At 47.5% G+C, this 21,559-nt stretch overlaps 4 protein-coding genes across 6 annotated transcripts in view; 2 read left to right on the top strand and 2 right to left on the bottom strand.

The window, feature by feature from the left end:
* The first annotated feature begins 2,809 nt into the window (after positions 1 to 2,809).
* On the top strand, positions 2,810 to 3,758 carry mrpl21 (mitochondrial ribosomal protein L21). The gene has a single exon (XM_086212422.1). It carries the CDS (start codon positions 3,018 to 3,020, stop codon positions 3,600 to 3,602), a length of 585 nt encoding a protein of 194 aa, XP_086068548.1. The 5' UTR covers positions 2,810 to 3,017; the 3' UTR covers positions 3,603 to 3,758.
* A 1,411-nt stretch (positions 3,759 to 5,169) lies between these two features.
* On the bottom strand, positions 5,170 to 7,988 carry c8h6orf120 (chromosome 8 C6orf120 homolog). Of its 2 annotated transcripts, none has more exons than XM_086212424.1 (2): positions 7,664 to 7,836; positions 5,170 to 6,412 (listed from the first exon to the last, which is right to left on the bottom strand). In XM_086212424.1, exon 2 carries the CDS (start codon positions 6,381 to 6,383, stop codon positions 5,826 to 5,828), a length of 558 nt encoding a protein of 185 aa, XP_086068550.1. In that variant the 5' UTR covers positions 6,384 to 6,412; positions 7,664 to 7,836; the 3' UTR covers positions 5,170 to 5,825. The 2 variants fall into 2 exon arrangements, with proteins under 2 accessions (XP_086068550.1, XP_086068549.1); XM_086212423.1 differs by lacking the exon at positions 7,664 to 7,836 and adding an exon at positions 7,848 to 7,988 and having other exon boundaries at positions 5,176 to 6,412.
* A 1,449-nt stretch (positions 7,989 to 9,437) lies between these two features.
* npepps (aminopeptidase puromycin sensitive) lies at positions 9,438 to 21,288 on the bottom strand. 2 transcript variants are annotated; one of them, XM_086212427.1, is made up of 23 exons: positions 20,929 to 21,288; positions 18,728 to 18,812; positions 18,555 to 18,632; positions 18,323 to 18,444; positions 17,743 to 17,850; positions 16,651 to 16,851; positions 16,364 to 16,460; positions 16,233 to 16,266; positions 15,786 to 15,852; positions 14,893 to 15,057; positions 14,685 to 14,789; positions 14,541 to 14,601; positions 14,357 to 14,466; positions 14,139 to 14,202; positions 13,883 to 14,022; positions 13,453 to 13,587; positions 13,089 to 13,308; positions 12,243 to 12,385; positions 11,948 to 12,004; positions 11,747 to 11,854; positions 11,388 to 11,543; positions 11,128 to 11,175; positions 9,438 to 10,942 (listed from the first exon to the last, which is right to left on the bottom strand). In XM_086212427.1, the coding sequence occupies exons 1-23, from the start codon at positions 21,214 to 21,216 to the stop codon at positions 10,796 to 10,798; spliced, it is 2,739 nt and encodes a 912-aa protein (XP_086068553.1). In that variant the 5' UTR covers positions 21,217 to 21,288; the 3' UTR covers positions 9,438 to 10,795. The 2 variants fall into 2 exon arrangements, with proteins under 2 accessions (XP_086068553.1, XP_086068552.1); XM_086212426.1 differs by having other exon boundaries at positions 9,439 to 10,942; positions 15,738 to 15,852; positions 20,929 to 21,286.
* Positions 20,622 to 21,559, top strand: part of mrpl45 (mitochondrial ribosomal protein L45) — an 11,785-nt gene continuing 10,847 nt past the window's right edge. Inside the window, exon 1 of the mRNA XM_086212429.1 lies at positions 20,622 to 20,778. The gene's annotated coding sequence lies outside the window, so the exon portion shown is untranslated. The remainder of the gene's footprint in view (positions 20,779 to 21,559) is intronic.

The following is a 21,559-nucleotide window of genomic DNA, read 5'->3' on the forward strand; positions in this document are numbered from 1 at the left end:
GATGATAGATAGATAGATGATAGATAGATATATAGATGATAGATAGATAGATAGATAGATAGATAGATGATAGATAGATAGATGATAGATAGATAGATGATAGATAGATAGATAGATGATAGATAGATAGATAGATAGATAGATGATAGATAGATAGATAGATGATAGATAGATAGATAGATCGATAGATGATAGATAGATAGATGATAGATAGATAGATAGATGATAGATAGATAGATAGATAGATGATAGATAGATAGATAGATGATAGATAGATAGATAGATAGATGATAGATAGATAGATAGATGATAGATAGATAGATAGATGATAGATGATAGATAGATAGATCGATCGATCGATACTTTACCCAACATGTAGGGAATGTTTGTATTCAGAAATGAATACAACAAATTACATTAAAACCAAATAAATACATTGAAATGACCACAAGATTTACATTTTTTTAGAGAAGAATTATTGGAGGAAACAAGACAAAAAGGGCCACAGTTTATGTCCCCAGATGATTCAGCTTCTCAAAGAACTGACCATGAAATTAAGAGTGGGAATGTTCAGGTTCTTTTCAGCGTGTTTCAGGAAGTTCTATGTATGTTGAAATAGAAAATTAGGAAATTGATAAAATACAATGACACAAAACTAGTACACCTCATTTGGATTTGATACAATAAACTGAGTAACAATAAATACAAGAACCATTGTCAAACATGCACAGCTTCTTCATATGAAAGTTAAATATCAAACAAAAAACAGGTAACGAAGATCATTAATGTAACAATGATGGAAAATAATCGTTATAGTCATGCAAAATAAAGATGAGAAATACATGAAAGAAAAACTCTCTCAATTATATTTATGAAAATTCAATGATACAGCGTAAATATGCAAAAACAATCAAGAACAAATCCTTCGACCTTTAAATGTATCATATTTAATCACGTGTACATTTTTTAAAAACTCAAATCGAGAACTGTAACTTGGAAAATCATTGATTATCCGAATGATCCTGAAGGCAGCGGGGTGTGACGCATGCGCAGTGCGAGGTAAAGATGCACATGGAAGGAGATCGCAATTCTCGGTGAGAACGCGTAACTGACGGCCCCTGAGACCGGAAATGAGTTGAACAACACGTTTCTTTTTATTATTATTAATAACAAATACATTCATACAGAACAAAGCTGTTTAGCCAGGGTACAACAACGCAGAACGTGAAGCAATACAACGAGACCACAACTTAAGACCTATAATTCAAAAAGAGAGAGAGATGAAAAAACCATCAACCACAACAAACTTTTCCAAAATAAAGTTCGTTTTTAAGGGTTCTGGGTTCCTCAGTCATTGATGCTGGAGCTGTACTGATGAAGTTCCTCTAAAAAACTGTAAAGTTTGGTTTGCTGTTGGATGAGTCCCTCTAATGAATATGAAATTTAGCTAAAAATAAAACAAGTTGTACAAAGATGAAGTCCTTTTTGACTTGGTTGTCTTCAAAATGGAGACAAATGTCCTTTTCTTGCAGACATAAAAACGGTCCTGGATTCCTTTTAATAAAATTCTCCACGTTGGACCAGAAAGTTCGACTCCACAAGCAGTGATAAAATAGATGTTCAATAGATTCTTCACACAAGCCACAGAAATCACTTTCAATTTTAAAATCTCTCTTTTTATTTGCCCCCAATCAGCCTCTTTTTTTCCAATCAATGTCATTGTAAAGAGAATTCCAATTCGATTTGCAGAAGAACAGATTGATTCATTTCTCAAAAGATTTCTGATAAATTTGTTTGAACATTTGTTTTTGTCACAAAATGTTTCCCAAAAAAACATTGCATACTGGAGCTGACACACAGTTCAGTTCTAGAACCAAAAGGAGCTGCAACACCATCCTGGGGCAGCATCAGAAACATTAGATTCATGTTTAGGCACAAATTCTTCAAAAGTTAACAACTGACCGTCACTTTTCATGAGTTGTGAGACCAAAACGATACATTATCAAACCAAGTTTTGTTGAATAAAGATTTTTTTCTTATATTGAAAACTCCTGTTATTCCAAATTTAAGAGTTTGTTGGCAAAAAATGATGTTTGTCCACTAATTTCCATGCTAGCAGAGCTTGTTTGTGAAAATTTGCCAGTTTTACAGGTAATTTATCAGGATTGCAGTCCTCCAACTGAATTAACAAAACGATTTGAGGACATTCCAGATATTTTCTTCTTCATGAATGACTTTCGTCAGCCATCTAATTTTAACAGAATTATTTAACGTTTCAAAACTTCGGACCTCCAGGCCCCCATTACGTCCTGCATTACACAGCAGCTGTTGACCAGCCAAATGAACCTGAACAAAATCTGACCTAATTTCTTTTAAATTGTTGGAGGCGTCCCCAGATCCAGAGACGGACGCCCCGCCCCCGATGTCCCCCTCAGCTGTGGACAGAGACGCGCTGCCGTTTAACGATAAATCCCTCATTAACCAAATTACATTTCTTAGTTATTTGTTCAGCTACTGGGTCAAGATTTGAGGTGTTTGGGGATTTTTAATTTTCATGAATGATAGCACCCAAATATGTGCGTGTCCCCTTCACAGGAACACAACAACAACGTGTTGGAGGTCAGCTGGTCTCACCCCAGTGGGACTGCCATTGTGATGACCTTTGACACCTGACATTTTACACCATCAATTGTCACGATTAAAAATCAAAGAACGACTGTTTTTTGATTTGGGGGTTGTTACGACAGATGGAACTCATTTACGGCGGAGCTCCACTTGTCACGTGGCTTTTCACAAAATTGTCTTAGTTAAGCACGTGACGTGGTTAAAAATAACGTAACTCACGACTTACACTGGGGGGGGAAACAAACTTACAGCGGGAACCTCTCCTAACGGGCAGGTCTATCCCGCCGTATAACAAGAGCAACTGTCGTAACGCCCGGCGCTCGTGCTCGTAACAAGCTGGAGCTTCTGTCTCGCCCCGGACGAGAATCTGTGGTTGAACGCATCCGGCCAAGATGGCGCTGAGGAGAGGTTCTGCGACTTTGTGGAGGACGTGCAGCCCGTTATTGCCTGGACTCCGTCTCCCGCTTCCGGGTGTAGTCTGTCCACATAGCACCGCGGCCGGGGACCTGGTGGCGCGGACGTCCCTGTCCAGACCGCCGTGGAGGGAGATCGTCCCGGAGCCGGAGGAGGAGCAGCGGCGGCGCCACGCCGCGCTGGTGAGCCGAGTGAACCAGCAGATCGAGCGGCAGGGCTTCGGCCGGCTGTTCGCGGTGGTGCACGTCGCCGGCCGCCAGTGGAAGATCACGGACGAGGACCTGGTCCTGATAGAGAACCACATCGACGCGGAGTGCGGGGATCGGATCCGGCTGGAGAAGGTGCTTCTGGTCGGGGCGGAGGATTTCACCCTGCTGGGAAGGCCGCTGCTGGAGAAGGAGCTGGTCCGGGTCGAAGCCACCGTGATCGAGAAGACCGAGTCCTGGCCCAAAGTTCACATGCAGTTCCGGAAGAGGCACCGGTTCCAGCGCAAGAGGACCATCATCCAGCCTCAGACGGTGCTGAGGATCAACTGCATCGAGCTGGCGCCCCGGCTGACGTGAGGACTCGGAGGGGGCGGCTGGGCCCACGACACCGGACCGATGACATTGACCTCCGCCAGCAGCTTGAGGGCGAAGAGGTTTCTGATTTAGAGCTGAAAAATCGAACGAGAAATATTAAAGTGCAAAATGAACTCAAGTTGAATACCCAGGGTGTCGTATCTGTCCGTGGCAGCACGCCTCCGCGGGTCGGAGTAGTGACTGGACCCTCGGAACCGCCAACCATTGAACGCATACCTGTTTCCTCTGAGGGACAAGGAACGCCCCTTCAGCCATGAACGCAGAGGGGCGCTGCTGGAAACATTCACGTCGGTCTGTCGAGTCTCGTCCTCCGATGATCAAATTATTTATCGGCTTTTCCGTTTTTAGGGCTGGAAATGAAACGTTACCTTTTGACATTCGCAAGGTTTAGAGTGAGTGGACAGCATGAATGTCACTAGTTTATACGGATAAACATCGGCAACGCGATAGATATCGAGTATCTACCCGAATCCGCCGGTCCCCTGCAGCGCCCCCAGTGGTTTACGAGAGAACGTCTCTCTGTACGCGTGCGGTGTTCTGGTGATCAACAGGAGTGATAAAGTATCACCATAATTGATGAGATGTGGTTGAAGACAGTCGCTAGAGTTCAAGCTTTATTTAGAACCCAAACAGAGCTGAGGGCACCAGAGGCGTTCCTGCTCAGTGGGAACAAGACACGGGTGGAACCACGTGCGTCGGAGAGGCGTCAGGCATCCAGGTCCTGGTCCTGGTGCTGCCTGGTGGCCAACCTGGAACAGTCCAGCTGACACCTGGACCGATGCTTGAGAAAAATATCACTCAAGTTCTGATATTTTAACCCAGAACCTCCATTCTGCCCGGCCCAACACGCTCTGCAGAGGTCATTTCTGCTAAAAACCAACTATGAAAACAACCCCACCTTCCATTTTTTTCACTCACTACTTTTGCAGTCATGGCAGGAAACGATCCTGCAGGTATGAACTGTGTCTTTAACCCAAGGAGGGAAACGAGGTTGATGACACTGGCATTGGTACCCTGGGTGCCTCTGACACTCCTGTAGCAGATGGTATACCGACTGAGCCAAGGTTTCAAAATGGAGGCCAGACTAACTGCAGCACCTGGTCTTCCAGGTTGGCTCAAAATAGTCCCAGACCGAGAGAAAGACAAGAGAATCGAAATGTCAAGGACCAGCCTCCTAGCCAGACCAGCCTCCTAGCCAGACCAGCCTCCTAGCCAGATTAGCCTCCTAGCCAGATTAGCCACCTAGCCAGATTAGCCTCCTAGCCAGATTAGCCACCTAGCCAGATTAGCCTCCTAGCCAGATTAGCCACCTAGCCAGATTAGCCTCCTAGCCAGACCAGCCACCTAGCCAGATTAGCCTCCTAGCCAGATTAGCCACCTAGCCAGACCAGCCTCCTAGCCAGACCAGCCTCCTTGCCAGACCAGCCTCCTTGCCAGACCAGCCACCTAGCCAGACCAGCCACCTAGCCAGACCAGCCTCCTAGCCAGACCAGCCACCTAGCCAGACCAGCCACCTAGCCAGACCAGCCTCCTAGCCAGACCAGCCACCTAGCCAGACCAGCCTCCTAGCCAGACCAGCCACCTAGCCAGACCAGCCACCTAGCCAGACTAGCCACCTAGCCAGACCAGCCTCCTAGCCGTGCACTTGGATAAGGGGTGAAACGTCTCCCAGACAACTGTATCAAGTGGACCCGATCGTTACTTGAGCTACCCATGACCTGGACCAACAAGAACATGCAGACAGGAGAACTGAGTCCCCTCTTTTGGGAGCTGAGCGTGCCACCATTTAGCTTAGCACCATGATAGCAGTGGGTGGGAAGTGTTTGCATAGCTGCATCTTTGCCTGCATGCATCAAAAGTGTAACACCTTAACGTTGTCGTGTCAGAACCAACCAGAGACGTGGCTGGAACTGCTTTCTTGACTGACGGGCACCTCAAAACCTCAACCAACAAGATGGAGGTATGCTAGCGCACCCCCACCCCCCTACTGCAGAGATTTAGAGCAGAACTTCAGTGGTGATCCATGGAGAAAATAACCTTCATTTATTTAAATGAGAAATGGGCATGAAAACGTGTGTGTGGAGTACCAGGAACTGTTAAAATGCTACAATTCCCAATGCAATTCAGTGATAAAAGAGTCATCTTTAATGTACCAAAATCAATCAGACACCAGAAGCTGTGACAGCAGCGAGGAGGGAACCGTTTTCAAAACAAGATCTCAAGTATGATCTTCAAAAGTCCAATTAGAATCGTCCAGAAGATCGACTCCTCTTCCTGAAAGTCCTCGTCAGCTGACGCGGGGGGTTTCCCCGGCTTAAACTCTCCATCTGAGGAGTACGAGCCTCTATCAAACGGGTCCTGGAACACCGTCTGGTCATAAAAGACCCGCATTTCAAACTCACTCTCCTGGTGAGAAGGGTGGCCGTAAATACCGATGCCCACGGGCCTCGCAAAGTCCCCCGGGACCACCACCACGTCCTGGCCACAGGTGGTGGACTGCAGCTTGTAGGTGTCGAAGCTCGGCCGCAGGGTTTTATCCGACACGTACAGGTCAGCGTCTCCCTTGAGGCTGCGCATGTGCAGGATGATTCTGCCATCGTGGTTGAGGCGCAGGTAGCTGTAGTTTCCTGCCCCAATGTGGCCCTGGACCACATGGAGAAGCACCCAGTCGTCAGGGACGCCGTCATCCTCCAGGGAGGTCAGGAAGCCTCTGGCGTGGGACAGCAGGAGGACAACAACCAGAGCGCTGCAGCTCAGCATCATGGTGAAGGCATCAGTCAGTCAGAGACAGCCTGAAACACAGATGAGGAGCAGCAGTCAGCTGCCGCCTTACGACGCTCCGGCTGCTGGGACACGCCAAAGTGACATGCCAGGTGCAACATGCTGGGAGGCACCTGGTCGTTAAAGATGTCCTCTAGACACAAACAGCAGCCGCTCTAGTCGCTCATTAAATATTCCAGATAGCAAATACAAATACGCCGGTTGTGGCCTGGAAGTTTCAGAGTGCAACATATTTCTGTTTGCTGAATTTTGGGTTCAGCCTGAAAATATTTGTGATTACATCACAAATATTGAAGCGAAGGGAAAGAACAGGAAGTGGACCTGAGCAGAGAGTGAGAGTCGGACGCTGCTCGTCACGCGCTAACGTCAGACTTTCAAATGTGCATTCAGGTCGTCCAGCTGAGCAACCAATCAGAACAGGGCTCTCCTGCAGCCCCTGGCACTACATACAGCAGTAGTGGTACTACGTGCATGTCACGCCTCATCTGTCAGGGCAGCACCACTCAGGGTGACGCAGGCAGCTCTCCTGACGTCACTGAACACATCTGAAAGGAGATCCTGAACATTTCTGACTCCGCTGGCAGAACCCCCCCTTGCTGGACACCCGCCGAGCTGGACCCAGAGCTCCAGTTTGAAATCATCAATCATCAGGGTCAGACGATGACGTCAGCAGGACACCTGCAACACACCAGTCCCCGCGAGGCGCCTCACCCTCTGCAGGAGCGAGGAGTCGCGGAGGTCCTGTTCGCTTCCGGCACATCACAAACCTCCCATGGGAGTTTCTTATTTCAAATCCCAACATGCTCAACCCAAAAGCCCCAGAGGTTCTGACAGGTTGACGTCACACCTGTTTCCCTCTCACAGAACACAGCCGTTAACGGGAGCGAGGGTGAAACCACCTGTAGAGTCACACTCAGAGACTCCCGACACCCGCGGGGAGCTCGAGCGCACCGGAAACTGGCGGAGAGAACCGCTCCGGGCTAAAAATAACCGCTCGTCTTGTTATCAGACCTTTGCCGCGACGGAAAACGGGTTCCTCGACCGTGTCAGTAACCGGGGTCGTTAAATATCCGCTGATGTGTCCGACCGCGAGAACCGGGGCTGATGTGACCCAGCATTGCCGATGCGGGTTGATGCTAACGAGGAGAAAACGACACCTCAGGGAGCTCAACACTCTCATCCACCCGACCCAGCAATGTTACGGAAAACTACAGCAATACTCACACTTCTACTCGGTATCTAGCAGGGCAAGTGTTGCTCACCAAGTATTTCATCTGATAGCTACGACTGTCGACGCTAGCATGCTGCTGCTGCTAACGTGTTCAAGTTGAGGTAGAGCCGGTAATTTCCCAGAAGAGTGAGGCGGTGTATTCGCGTCAAGCTTCGGTTCGGACTCGGAACCGGCCGGATAGCGGGCGCATGTCGCAGAGACGCGAACAAACTTACTCAGCTGTCATTTTCTCGCCGGCATCTTCGGATCTCAGCAACCAGCTGGAAACCAAGTTATTCTTCTTCTCTTCGTTTGTCCTTTAAAACCACAACTGAAAGCTGCTCACCGGCGCCACTCGGTGGACAGAATGTGAACTGCTCACCCCTCACCCTCCCTCAATGAAGAGGAGTTTCAGGGTCAAGGACACGTTCAGCTGCGCGTGTGACGATGAGATGCTTTCATGTGTGATTAGCAGAGTAGAACACGTAGTATTGCAGTACTACATGATACTAGTGCTACTTTGAGGTGATGCTCTCCTGCCTGAAACCTCTTCAAACCTAAAAACGTTCCTGTGTGGAAGTGAGATCAGAAGGAAAATATCAGAGATCACCAAACACTCAAAGCCCAGTTTTCTACAGACACTTTTAAAACCTGCCATGATTTTAATGTCTTTAATAATTGTCTAAATTATCCGTTCAGTATTTATTTGGGTGCATTTCAGACATTTAATAAAAGCAGTTTGTCTGGTTCCAGTTCCTCTAATCCAGTGGTTCCTCTGATGGGGCGATCAGGGTCCCCACTCATTCCCATTCAAAATATAAAGCCTTTTCAATGACTCGTCATGTAATTTTCAGGGCCATTAATGCCATGAACTGAAGTGAACTTCCTTTTTGTTCAGTCAGTTGTCGCCATATTCACTAAAAACCCCAACTACATCTCATTTTGGCATCTCGTGTTCCTAGATAATTAGTTAGCTCCTTGTCGTATTTGTTTACCAGCTACTCCAACATCTCTCGGAGGATTGATGAAGTCGTCTGGATCTGTTACGTGAACGTTACCTGTAGTACAGCCTGATAAACGTCATCAAAGTCCAGTCCTGAGAATTCACAGGTGAGCTCCAGGTATGACACCACTCAGACCCTGGTGTCGTTCCTCTGAAGTCTGGATTGATCCAGGACTGGGAGGGTTGCTGCTCCGGTGGCGCTCATATTTCACCTCAGGAGAAGAGAGCGCTCCTCACCTGGAGAATCGGACCTCCTCCTGCTGCAGGTGAAGGGGGAAGCATGTCTGGTGTTTACACACAGGAGCAATGACGCGTGCACCGTGATCCAAGTGGGACCCCGGGCCTTTCCATGGTCAAACATTCACCTGAAGGACCGGTGCACTCTGCAGCCCCCCCACCAGGTGCAACCATGCAACCAGTGAAAACAGCAGCAGCAGAGCAGAACTCCCCACGCCGGCTGACAGAGGACACAGCTTGAACAGGTTCCTGAGTGGACATTTAAATGAGGATGGAAATAAGGAGCCAAACTCTGGTTTGTCCATTCTGGGCTTCCGTAGCTGCCTCATGGCAGAGACCAGTCACTCTCAGCTGACCGACCCACACCTCTCTATTTGTGGCCCGTTATTCACTATCAAAAATATCAGTTAGTCTCTGCCAGAAGATCGCTGAAAGTCCTGCAGGCCAACAAAAAAAGATCAGACAAAAATTCCATGATTTTTCCAGGTTCTCCATGACATGAGAACACGGAACCTCTGATACGGTGCACAAAGCTCAGAGAAGAAAGAGAAACAAATTATGAATACACAAAATCAACTGTGTAAATTTCACAGAATTCATTTTAGAATCCTTTTTTCCTTTAATGAACTCCAACTGTAGTTTTTAACAAAATAAAAGAAACAAAAACCCAACAACAAAAGTTCCAGGAGGTGGGAGGAGTCTGGACGACAGGTTGGATGACTCGGTTGGTATGTTTTCAAAAACCACAAATTGTAAATTCTATATAGATATATACTCGTTCAACAAGTCTGCATAATCTGTCACATTAGATACAACTGATGTCACGTGGCGTTCGCTGCCATCGCCACGTTAGCGTTTATTTATTTACTGCAAACCAGTCAACCAATATAAGGCTTCCAAGTTGGACTGCAGAGTCAAGTCCTGTCCCGAGTCCAGACCGGGCCTCACTGGACTCGAACCCTACCAAGAGGCGTTTCCTGATGTTACTTCTGAATGAAAAGGCCCCAAGAAGTAGTGTTGTGATCTTTTTTACCTTTCGCTCCTCAGAATATAAGATTATCTCGATATTTAAATAAATCACTGCATCTGATGTCTTATAAAAACACGCCAATACTTTCATTTCATTGTTGCAGATAAAGAAACAGCTTTTTTCAAATATGCTTGTTGATGATTCAAACTATACAAACTCTCAATGAACTGATCTCAAGGGTGTTTGGGTCAAGGCTGGGGGTGGGAATTGATAACAATTGACGTTTTGGTTCAAATCATTTAAAGGAACATCATCTGCAAAAAAAACAAAACAAAACAAACCATTGCATTATATATTTTACAATGTAGTACCATGCTAACGCAGCTCGCCTCGTCCTAGCCGATTATTAGCGATGGGAAATCAGTCCCCTTGGAAACTACAACACAAACTACTGATATAAACTCCATTCTGCCCCGGCGCCCTCTGCTTTCACCCAATCACAACGCCTGAAAGACGAGGGAGGAAGATGTGAGAAGACGGACAGGGAAACAAAAGAGAATCAAACGTGTTTGTAAAGAAAAGGAAGCAGCAAATGCAGAAAATCACACGTCATCATGCATTCAGAGTGAGTGGCGGCAGGATGGGGGGTTCACAGTTTTCTCAGCTGGTGGCGGTGGAGTAGGGGGGGTGTTAGCAGGGCGAGGAATCATTTGGAGGCCGTCTACTTGTGGACAGAATGAGCGACGATGACGGCGACGACGGTCTACGACGGAACGTCTCTGAAAGTCCAACGGAGAAATTCTTGGCTTTGTTGAGTTTGACAGAGTTTCTGTAGAGAGATGAAGCCTGCAGTAAGTATGCTCTGGTCACCCACTCTGGTCTGGACTGAGGGGGGCGAGGCAGCTATGATGCTGGGAGGTCCACGCTGGAGGGGGTAGGGGTGGGGGGCTGGAGGAGGCGGCGGGGGCAGCGGCTCAGACAGGGGGGGCTTTGCGCTGCAGTAGATACTGCTGGATGTCGTCAGCATCACGCTTCAGCCAGGCGGCATTTAGGAGAATGTTCTCACAGCACTGCTGCACCGTGCGCTCGGCCGCCGGCGCCGGATGACTCTCGAAGAAACTCTACAGGGACACAACAACAACAGCGACAACATGAGTTTACTGAGGAGCGCCGAAATATACACCGATCAGCGGGAGTAACATCCTCACTGCTGACGTCCGGCTGAAAACTGCTGGTGTCAATTTAACCTTCAACTGCAGAAAAAGAAGAAACAGACCCATAAAAAGCGAATCTTCCCAGTTCTCACCTTCACTTCCACAGCCATTTTGTCGATAGCAAATCCATCAACTGTGAGCTGCAATGACAAGAAGCATGAAGTGAACAGAGCGAAACAAGTCGAGGCAGTTTGGTGACACATTGGTGTCAGGAGCGAATCCAGCAGCTGGCGGGATGTTGTGCAAATGTTAGCACACTCACACACTTGACCAAGATGGCGAGCTGCCTAAGGTCAGTGTATGATGTCACCATGGGCTGCTAGCATGGCTGTGGGCTCCTGGTCTGGTTTACCTTGATGAGCCGTGATATGAGGAAGCCGCCCTGGTAGCGGTTGTAAAGCTCCTCCCAGTTGTCCTTGACAAACTTCCAGGCAGCTCTGCGGCCTTGCTTACTGCTTCCTGCCACACCCCCGATTACTGACACTGTGTCCTGAGGACGAACCTCCTCCTGTGGAGGAGGAGAACAACACAGGTTGGTTGTAGAGGACTTTGTCCACATGCCGGCTCACTGGCTGGAAGGAAAGGGCCCTGAAACGGATCTGGTTCTTCAATAGAACTCAAGATGCCAAAGCTGCCCATCAAAAAACAAGCAACAACATTTGTTGATTTGTTCCGGTCACTTATTCTGAGACACTGCACACAAACACATACTGAAAGGGCGAACGTGAGGACTTTCTGGATGAGGTCAGGGGCAGAGATGGCGCCAAGCACTCGTTCTATACGATTCTTCTCCTCCTGCATGTCCGCTTGCTTGTGAAGCTGAGAGACGGAGACAGAAACACGAGACACAGATCAAGCTGGTACTCTGACCCTCGGCCTGGTGGTTATCTGGTTCACGTTTCCATGTTCCACCTTCAGCATGGTGTCCAGCGTGGCGCTGTCCCCGTGCTTCAGAACCGTTAAATATACCTGTGAACACAGACACATTTCCATCACACACAGGCCATCACATGCTTTTAATGACTCTAATTCAGGTTGGCGTCTACTAATTAATGGAACGAATTTGCTTTTGTGCAATTTAGCAGCTTAACGAATGATGCGATCACTTCCTGCTTCCTGTCACCTGCCATCTCCCTGCTGAACGACAGCAGCAGACACGGTCAACATGGGAGAAGAACCCTAACACACAGAGACTTCAGTGGCGTACCGGACTCCGGAGGTCCGCAGGCAGGACCTGCTTTCCCTCAACATGATCCTTAAATCTCTGCCGGGCCTCCTCCAGCGTGGGTTTGTGTCCTGCCTTCCCCAGCTTCCCCAGCACCAGACCTCTCAACAGGGCATCCAGGTGACCTGCAGGACAACACAGGTGTCTGAGGCACAGGTGCAGCTTCACTTCACTCCTGCTTTGAGCTCAAGTTTGCATACATTTAAAGTTGGATGCTTTTACATCTTTGTACAAGGCGTTTACCAACTCTGCTTCATCTACAAGGAGCTTTTTGATTTCTAATACATAAACTTTCAATTTGACAAGGCAGGATCAATGCACAGCCCTGCGAGGTGACAGAAACCCTGCTGGCCAGGCCGGACTGAGAGGCTGGTTGTGTCTGTTTCTTCTTCTGACATGTGGAATATTCACCTGGAACGCCTCAGTGATGGCATTAGCACGTTAGCTTGCTATGCTAGCTCACTGCACCATCGACTGCAGCTCAAGTTCTATTTTGTCATCAAACTGGAGGTTGTGACCAGACGGGAACTAAAGAGAAGGAGGATCTTCACAACCACAGCAGAGATCACGGAGGTCTCTACTGAAAACAGGCGGTACCTACTAAACCACAGCAGTACAGTAACAGGGGGACGATATTATGGAGAATATTCGTGTTGTATAAAAGTACATTGTTGACTATGTACAGTGCGTTCATATGAATCAGTAAGTTCATATAATTTGAAATAAATTAAAAAACTGACTTTACATCTGCCACTAATTAGAATACAGAGAGGTACATGAGTTGGACTTGGAGGACTTGAAGCTTGTTCTTGTCCTGCTGCTCCTCACCTTCCCCTGGTTTACTGTCCCAGCCCAGCTCCAGGCCGATAGGGGTGAAGAGGTCCCGGATGAACTCCTGGATCTCCTCGTGGAAGTCAGTGTGGGACAGCAGTGAGGACAGCACGCCCAGGTTGCAGCTGAGGTCACTCCACACCGTGTAGTTGGGCTCGTTGACAAACGCCTCCATCAACTTCAGCACCTCCACCGTGCTGATCATCCCTGCACGTGACTGAAGGCACAATTACAAAGATCGCTGCAGTTTCGAAGACTGAAAGCAGGTTTTGGCAAACACCACTTGAGGGGCCAATCCAGGACCTTCAGGACCTGAAGCTCATTGCATTGATGTCGGACGGGAAGCGTCTGCCAGGCTCACCAGAGAGAAGAGGTCATTCTGGAGGCCCAGTCGGTCTACAGGCTGCAGGCTGAGGTCTCTGATGCCCGGCAGCAGACTCGCCAGCATGGATGAGCTGTACTGGATCCGGTAGAAGCCCACGGTGCCGGGATTAATCTGTACACAATAAAACAACCGGCTCAGGAAACATAACTTTACCATTTTGACCCATTAGACTCCAGGACCAAGGTTACAGGAACAAGCATCCTTCTCTACTGATGCTCGTGGCGTCTCAAATCACACACAAACCATGTGGAATAGAAAGTCTTGGTGTAAAGACAATGACACTACGAAGATGTAGCGTATGGTGACACATATCACCAGATCCTTGTCCTGTGTGTCCTGGGACAGGATGCTCAGCACTGTGGGACCATCAGTGGCCCGTGTCACTGGTCCTGTCATGTGGCCTCACCTTGATCCACTGGTCTGGGGTGACACCACTGAGAGTGATGGTGGTCTCGGGTCTGTCCAGCAGAACCTTGAGCTTGGTGCACTTGGGGTCCTGGCTGGTACAAATACTAATAGGGACCATCCAGCTGGGACAGTCCTCACCTGCCAGGCAAACATGAGAGGGAGCCAAACGGTAGCCATCACAGCAGGAGGGCAGTCAGAAAAGCAGAATTCGAGGTCATTTATGGTTTGATGAATTAATGTAAACAACTACTTGCCATTATGTGGTCCACTGGCACAGAACTTCTTCTGAGAAATCTTGAGGATGCAGTCGTCACCATGCTGTAAAGGACATTATGCTCAGTATGGATGAGAGACAACAAACTTATTGTCGCTGTAGGAAGCTGAATATGACAAATATTTGATCACGTTCATGTTGAAACGATGTGGTCTTGGTGACTTTCCTCAGTAGTTTTGTTAGTTTGCCTTTGCTCACCTGCTCCTGGTCCACTACAATAATGGGGAAGCCCATCTGCTTGGTCCACGAACCCATCACTGCAGCGATGGGTTTCCCACTGGCCTGTTCCAGACAGTCCCAGAGGTCCTCTGGAGAAGACAAGAGGCAGAAGATGAGAAACCAGGAACAGCATTTTGAAGAAAACAGTCCAGTGTGATGTTACCTGTTGATGCATTTTTATGTTGGAACTTCAAAAGATAGGCGTTCATTCCTTTCCTAAAGTCCTTCAAAGGAAAAGGGAGCGGTAAGCCTAAAGCTAAAAATACGATGCAGCACTGGTTTCTGTTGAAGAGCAACGATTTCTAACCTCGTCTCCAATGTAGTGGTGCAACATGCGGATCACCGATGCTCCTTTGCTGTAGGAGATGGCGTCAAAAATTTCATCCACCTCTGACGGATGGCCCACATTCACCTGAGCACATGTTACATACACAGCAGATCATGGTCTAGAAACAACACCCATGACAGTCCAGAACCAATGACAACTTTAGAATGACCAGATGAGCAAATCCCACCTCAATTGGATGGCTGCTGTCCAGCGCATCCAGGTCCAGAGCTCGAGTGTAGTCGGCTGAAACAAACTGGGTCCAGATGTCATATTCAGGGAAGCAGTGGTCCACACACAGATATTCAATCCAGGAGGCAAATCCTTCATTCAACCACAAATGGGTCCACCATTCCTACACACACACACACACACACACACACACACGTCAAAGCAGGAGAAGCGAATGTGACGGCTGCATCCCATTCAGGTGACAGATTTCCTTCTAAATGTAGAAGTTGTTTTTAAAACATACAGCATTTGGTGGCACCGATTCTCCCATCAGGTGCAACAGCAAAACAGAGAAGAAGAAGAGGAGCCAGCAGCACCAGAGGGTGTCGGACCAGTGAGGCATGCTGCTGCTCTTTCCTGGCATTTATATTTACTTCTTGTGTTAGCAGAAGGAACGTTGCACCTGATGATTTCAAACGACTCCATCATCCAGGTGGCTTTACGTATATCACAAATTATTCAACTAATGGCTTTCAACTGCACTTTTGCACTACTGGAACAGTTGATGCGCCGAAGCCGTCATCTCAAACATCGTTACACCTGGAAACATTCAACAAGCGTCTCCATGTAAGAGACAGGAAATTAACCAGCTTGGCTAACTCCACTGACCAAGACCCATTAACATGAAACCAAATGCTTCGATATCTTCAGCTGAACAGAAGCTTTTTCTTTCCTTTGTGCTGCAGATCTTTAAATCATGATTCTGAAGTGTCATATGTTTCAAATGCAGCTCTGCAAGCGCCTACATTTCAGATGGTCTTAAGGTTTTTTTCTGTTACAAATAGCTGGTTTATAGACAGGTACCATGGTGACCAGATTTCCAAACCACTGGTGGGCGAGTTCGTGACCCACCACCAGTGCCACCCACTGCCTGGAGGACGAGCAGGAGTTCTTCGGGTCAATTAGCAGCGCTGTCTCCCTGCAACGCCACAGAAGCTCCAGGTTAAAACATCATCAGCTGCTCCACTGTTCAAGCAGAAAGCTGCCGTGGTAGATGGTCAGAGAAAAGCAGCACATCCAACGACAGACCCAATAAAGACACTGCGTTTTCAGAAAGGATTAAAAATGCCATTTTTAACAAGAAAAGTTGAGTTTGCCAACTTGTGTCATATTAAAAACATGAAATAGTCACTCAAAATGTCAAATTCCTCTCAAAAGAGAGAAGGGTCCTTCTAAAAATTCCAGTATCCATCCATGACTTAACAGCAACACGTATTCTTGGTACTATTACGAGAAAATCTACCCATAACCCTGCTCGCAAACAAGCAAGCAGCAATCACTGAGGAGGTAAAAGCATACCTGTAGGTAACAAGGCCCCAGTTCTCCATGGCACCTAGAGGTGGGATATGGGATTAATTCCACTTTCACCTCACAAATTTTCTGTAGAAATATCTCAGTTAAAATAAAAAGGAATATTGACACCTACTAACCAGCAGCAAAATCAGCAATAGCTATAAGATCAATTTTAGGCAAAGGATAAGGAACACTGAAGTAGTCTTTGTAGAAAGGTAAGGTCTTAGTCGCAACCTGCAAGACAGAAAAACATGAGATGCCTCATTTTTACAGCGTCAGGGTTACGTCGACAGCAGGGACCAGACAGATGGACTCGTTCAGGGTGGAACTGCAGATCAGACAGAGGCTGGTGAAATACAGCTACTTCAGCTGAAACGGTCAAAGCATCCGGGGAGTTGGAGGCTTCTGGAAATGCAAAGCTCACCTCCAGTGCGAACATCCCTTGTTCTGCCTTCCCGACAGGTGTGTAGACGCGTACCGTTACACCATCTGATGACTGACTCTCTACATAGTCGTATTCGCCAATGACAAAAGCTACAAGGTATGTTGACATGATGGGCGTGGTGCCAAACTTCACTTCCACGAGGTTTTCATCATCTGGATATGGCTTTCGATCACTGACATTCTGGACAGAGGAAAGAAAGATTAAAAAGCCCCTTGAGGGAAATTTTGATTTCTGATTTAAAACTTTACAAATAAGATTTGCTTGCTGCATCACGGTGCTCAGACCTCCATCGGACAGCTTACTGCTAGTTAGCTATGATGTACAAGCGCATTTCCCAAAAATCAGCATGCCCCTTTCAGACGCAACTGGAAGAACTGTACTGTGGTTCCACGACACTGTGACCAGCTTTGAAAACAGAGTTATTTTCAGTTCATTCCTGAGTCCCACTGGATGTTTGTGCCAAACTCAAACTAATATCCTCAAGGCAGCCAGAGACATGTCACCAGCACGGTGGCGTGTGGGCTTCACGTGGCAAACTACCCATCCTGCTCAGTGGAACATCAAAGTGCAGAAACAACAACTGAAAACTTCCTCCATAAAATGGCTGCTGATCTCTCAAGAGTCTCTTTGATCAAACACTCCAGATGTTACATAAAAGTACAAATTCTTAAAAAGGCATTCATGCCATTAATATGAATAACAGTACATTTGACCCATACAGCATGTTTCAAGATACTCAGCAGCTTTAAAAAAGAACAAACAGAAAGCCAACAGTCATTCAGGACAGATCAGAACACAGCTGGAGCTTTGGGGTCACTGCCGTGATGTCAGCCTGGAGGCGCTGCGGCTCATCTGAACCAATCTGCTGCAGACGTCTCCAGTTAAAATCACTGATGTCTGAGTGACAAAGCTCCTCCAAAAACAAGCTCAGTGCGCAGTCGCTACATTTTACGTGCAGCTCAAGATGGAGCGACTGCTGCCTCTCTGTTGTGTGACAGTGAAAGAACAAAACTGAGCAGCAGAGTGGGACTCCGGCAGCCTCGGGTCTCAGAGGGAACATACCACACGTACCATATTTGACAAGGCTACCCGGTCCTTGGGAACTATCAGAGTGATGTCAAAGGTGGCTTTAATAGCTGGCTCATCCCAGCAGGGGAAGGCTCTGCGAGCGTCCGTAGCCTGGAGGAGAGAGAGACAGAATGTTTCATCCAGTTGAGGTCGGCTGTAGTTCACACTCCATAAAATCCCCCCCAATTCTGCTCCCGCTCTTGTGTGCTCTTATTTTATCGGGGAGTCTCAACACATCAGCACCCAGAGAAGTTCAGAGGATGTTTTAACGGCTGGTTATGACATCACACATTCAGGATTTGGATAAAGACTCCTCCTTTGTTGGCAGCTGGAGAGCTGAGCTGCTGGTCTTCTTCACATTACTGCACTCACATGATGTCACTGTGTTCAACTGTGATTGGGATTTACAGCAAACAAAAGATTTAGACTGTTTCACTTTTATCCAGATAAAGACGGTGATGGACTCCTTCAGCGTCCGAGTCAGCAAGACCAGCTCGAGAAAACATCGCGCGACCAGCCGTCATACGCTCCTTCACGACTCAATACATTTCACAGCTTCATCTCCCTCAGGCCTTCAGCTTACCTCAAACTGTGTGACAGCAGCGTAGCGAACCTCTCCAGCAGCAGTTGTGTATTTACTTCGATAGAATCCTTTCATTTTGTCGTTCAGCTCCCCCACAAAGTCTATCTTCAACGTACCGGAGCCTGAGGAGGCGAGCAAAGAGAGTCGCACGCTTCATTCAGCCACAACCAGCTATGGTGACAGAAAGTGCCTTCAAAGACAGCACAACCAAGAGCAGAGTGAAACTTCTTACCTTTCTGTAGAGCACTAGGAAATGACAACGTGACTTTCTCATCCTCATTCTGATAGTTAAATCCTGTGGCATTAATTTCTAAATCAAGGAAAAAAATCAAAGAGAAAGGAATGAGATGGGATCATGAGCTAGAGGATCCATTTGTTTTGCCAAAGAGAGAAGCTGACACTCACCCTCCCCTCCTTGAGGTGCAAACGAGGCTGTGATGATGTCGATGTCAGCACAGTTCATCACGATCTGCGTTGTGGCTTGTGTTACCTGGAGAAAGGACAGAGAAGACTAGGACCCTCTGGTTGTGCGTGACACCTGCCCAAGACACGACGTTTCAAAAGTTGGTGGGACAGGAGTTTAACTAATTACTGAAATCCAAAAAAGGGCCAAGAGTTCCCCCAACAACATGAAGACAACAGACAACACAGCGGTGATCAAAGTTTAGGCTCCTTTGAGCGTCAGAGTAAACGATCCTCAGAGTGGCCCTGCGTTGCCCCATAAACACCCGCAAAGCAAAGAGAGTTCAACCGTCTCATCACACGTGGAGCAACAGCACAGACACGGAGCTACGCTGCCAGGCAACCCACTGAAGAACTCTGACCGCGCACGTTGAGTAGGCGAGCCCAGCTGACGCCCGACACAGCCAGACCTTCACGTCTAAACGCCGACTGAACCCAGGCAGCCAGCATCCATCAAAACATGGCAGACAACAGAAAGACTGGACAGCGGGACAGAACGCGACTGTGTGCGTAGGAATGACAGTCACGTGCCTGACACACTGCACTTGCATGGCTTGTTTGTTTACAGAATTATACAGCAATGCAATTTTTGATACATTATCTGCAAACACATGCTGGTTATTGAAGTTAAACTTGTTCAGCATGATCATTTAGAATCTCGAGTACAAGTTCCTTTCGCACTGATAACAAAAATCAGTACACAGAAAAAAATGTGAAAGAGAGCAGTGCTGCAAAAGGTGAACTTCCTCGGTTGGGTTATACCTGCTGCGTTTAAGCGTGGACATTTTTCATTAATCTCATAAAGACTCACTGCCTCATTGTTTATCTTTCAAAACCCTTAATATCACATTCACGGGGGGGGGGGGGTCGCTCTGTGACTGTCTGGATGAGGAAACACACAACTGCTGTTGACAGCTTCAACACTAAAGTTGATATTTCAGAAAAGAAAATGCTGAATGCAGGTTTGACTGATACAGCAAAGAAAAACATGGTTGCTCTACATTTGTGTATCTTAGTGAACTGCTTTGCAGTTCAAATGCTCTCTTGTTCTGTGGGGTGTTATTCTTCATTCACTGCCATTCCTCCAACTGTTTAGATATCAAATTGGCCTCGTTGAGATAAATCGAACTGAACTAAACTTTTCCTGAAAGAAGCCCGGTTCACAAAGGGTTACTGAAACGTCATTTAATCACAGTAAAGGTGATTCTTGCTGCATGCTCTGATAATGCGTGGTGAGGATGAGCTTCCTGCTGGGCTCAGGTGTCCTCCCTCCTGTCATAAAAGCAAAGCTGATTTATTTGATTGATTCAACAGTCATGAAGCTGCTATCATGTTTCATCCTAAGTGACTGTCAGGTCACCTGATAGGACACTGAACTGTAGTGTGCATGAAAGAACGCACCAACGAGGGCAGTTAAAGGATTGTTTAACTTCAGCTGTAGTTGTCTGATATCAGCCAATTAATTCCTTCACTCTCAAACCCCAGGAGTGAGTTTTAACGTTTTTAAAAACGATATTTAGCCTCTAAGAGGAGCCGTCGTTAGGCGAGAGATGGTGGGAGGGGGCGACATGATGTTGCCATGATTTAGCAAACATTGCGGAGCATTAGCCAGCTAGCTAGCTAGCTAGCTAGCAGGCTAGCTAACGACTGTCCGCTCAGCGATCTCATTCATTGACAGGCAACTCAACCGGCCACTCCTGACAACCGGGCATGGGTAGACGTTAACGGGAGTGGCGAAAAAACCTGGTCGTGAATCACACGAAGCGCGTTTCCACCCGTTGTTAGCAGACTAGCCGTTAACAGTTGCTAAGCTAAGATGAGAGTGCAAGTCTGCCACAAGTTACTGGGCTGCTGTGCTAGTTAGCCTGGACTGACGCGCGGCTCCACGCACGGTCTCGTTCCCGTTCACCGTCTCACTGGAACGCCCGCCAGTAGTTTAGCGTCAGCGCTGCGCTTCATTCTGAAAGTCGCAAACCACTGTCCTGTAGCGCCAGGTAGGCTACCACAGCTGGGCTAATAGCGGGCTAGCGGTTTGCCGTTAACCGCACAGCACAGCTAGCTACTTGTTACGTTAGCTGGTTAGGTTACATAACAATATCCCCGCCGTGCACGGACAAATGTATTCGTGTACTGGTGTACCATACCTCCACCAGTGCCTCCAGCTTTCCTTCGAAAGTGAAGTCAATCAGGTCGGGCTTCAGACATAAGCCGTAGTTAACGGGGTATACGTCAGTCGGTAACCGTACGAATGGCCTCCTTTCGGGCATGGTTCCTGTATGCTGACCGGCGGCTCTCACGATGCTGCAGGTAATCGCTCTGAAGTGTATCTGGGCGGTGTTGAGCAGAACCGGCGTCGGCGGTGATAACGGGCTGCTAGTAGTGACTCTGTGAACGAATGACAGCGGAACCCTGCGGGCCAGAAAGAGCAACATCAACCGAAACCTTCCAGCACCGCCAGCTACTGCTGTCCTAGCGGCGCCTGCAGGGGGCGGTGTTTAGCTGTTTCCAAGCTGAACGTGAATTCATGAAACGAACAAGAACGTCGGACGTCAAGCAGTGAGAGAAAGTCAGCGAGGAAGCTGTGTGACGATGTACCACGTTCCTTTATAGAAGTTATTAATGTGGGTACTTTGTACTGATTCTAATAGGGAGGAGCTCATAATTGTGGTTAAAAAGACATGAGTATTTTCAGGTCAATAACTCCACCCACTGTCACAGGAAGCCAAAGGGATTAATGAGTTAGTACGAGAATAAGGAATGATATGATATAAATAC

This window comes from Aulostomus chinensis, chromosome 8 (genome assembly GCF_037954235.1).
Source record: "Aulostomus chinensis isolate RoL2024-O1b breed Wild chromosome 8, RoL_Achi_v1.0, whole genome shotgun sequence".
In the NCBI taxonomy this organism is placed as follows: Eukaryota; Metazoa; Chordata; class Actinopteri; order Syngnathiformes; family Aulostomidae; genus Aulostomus; species Aulostomus chinensis.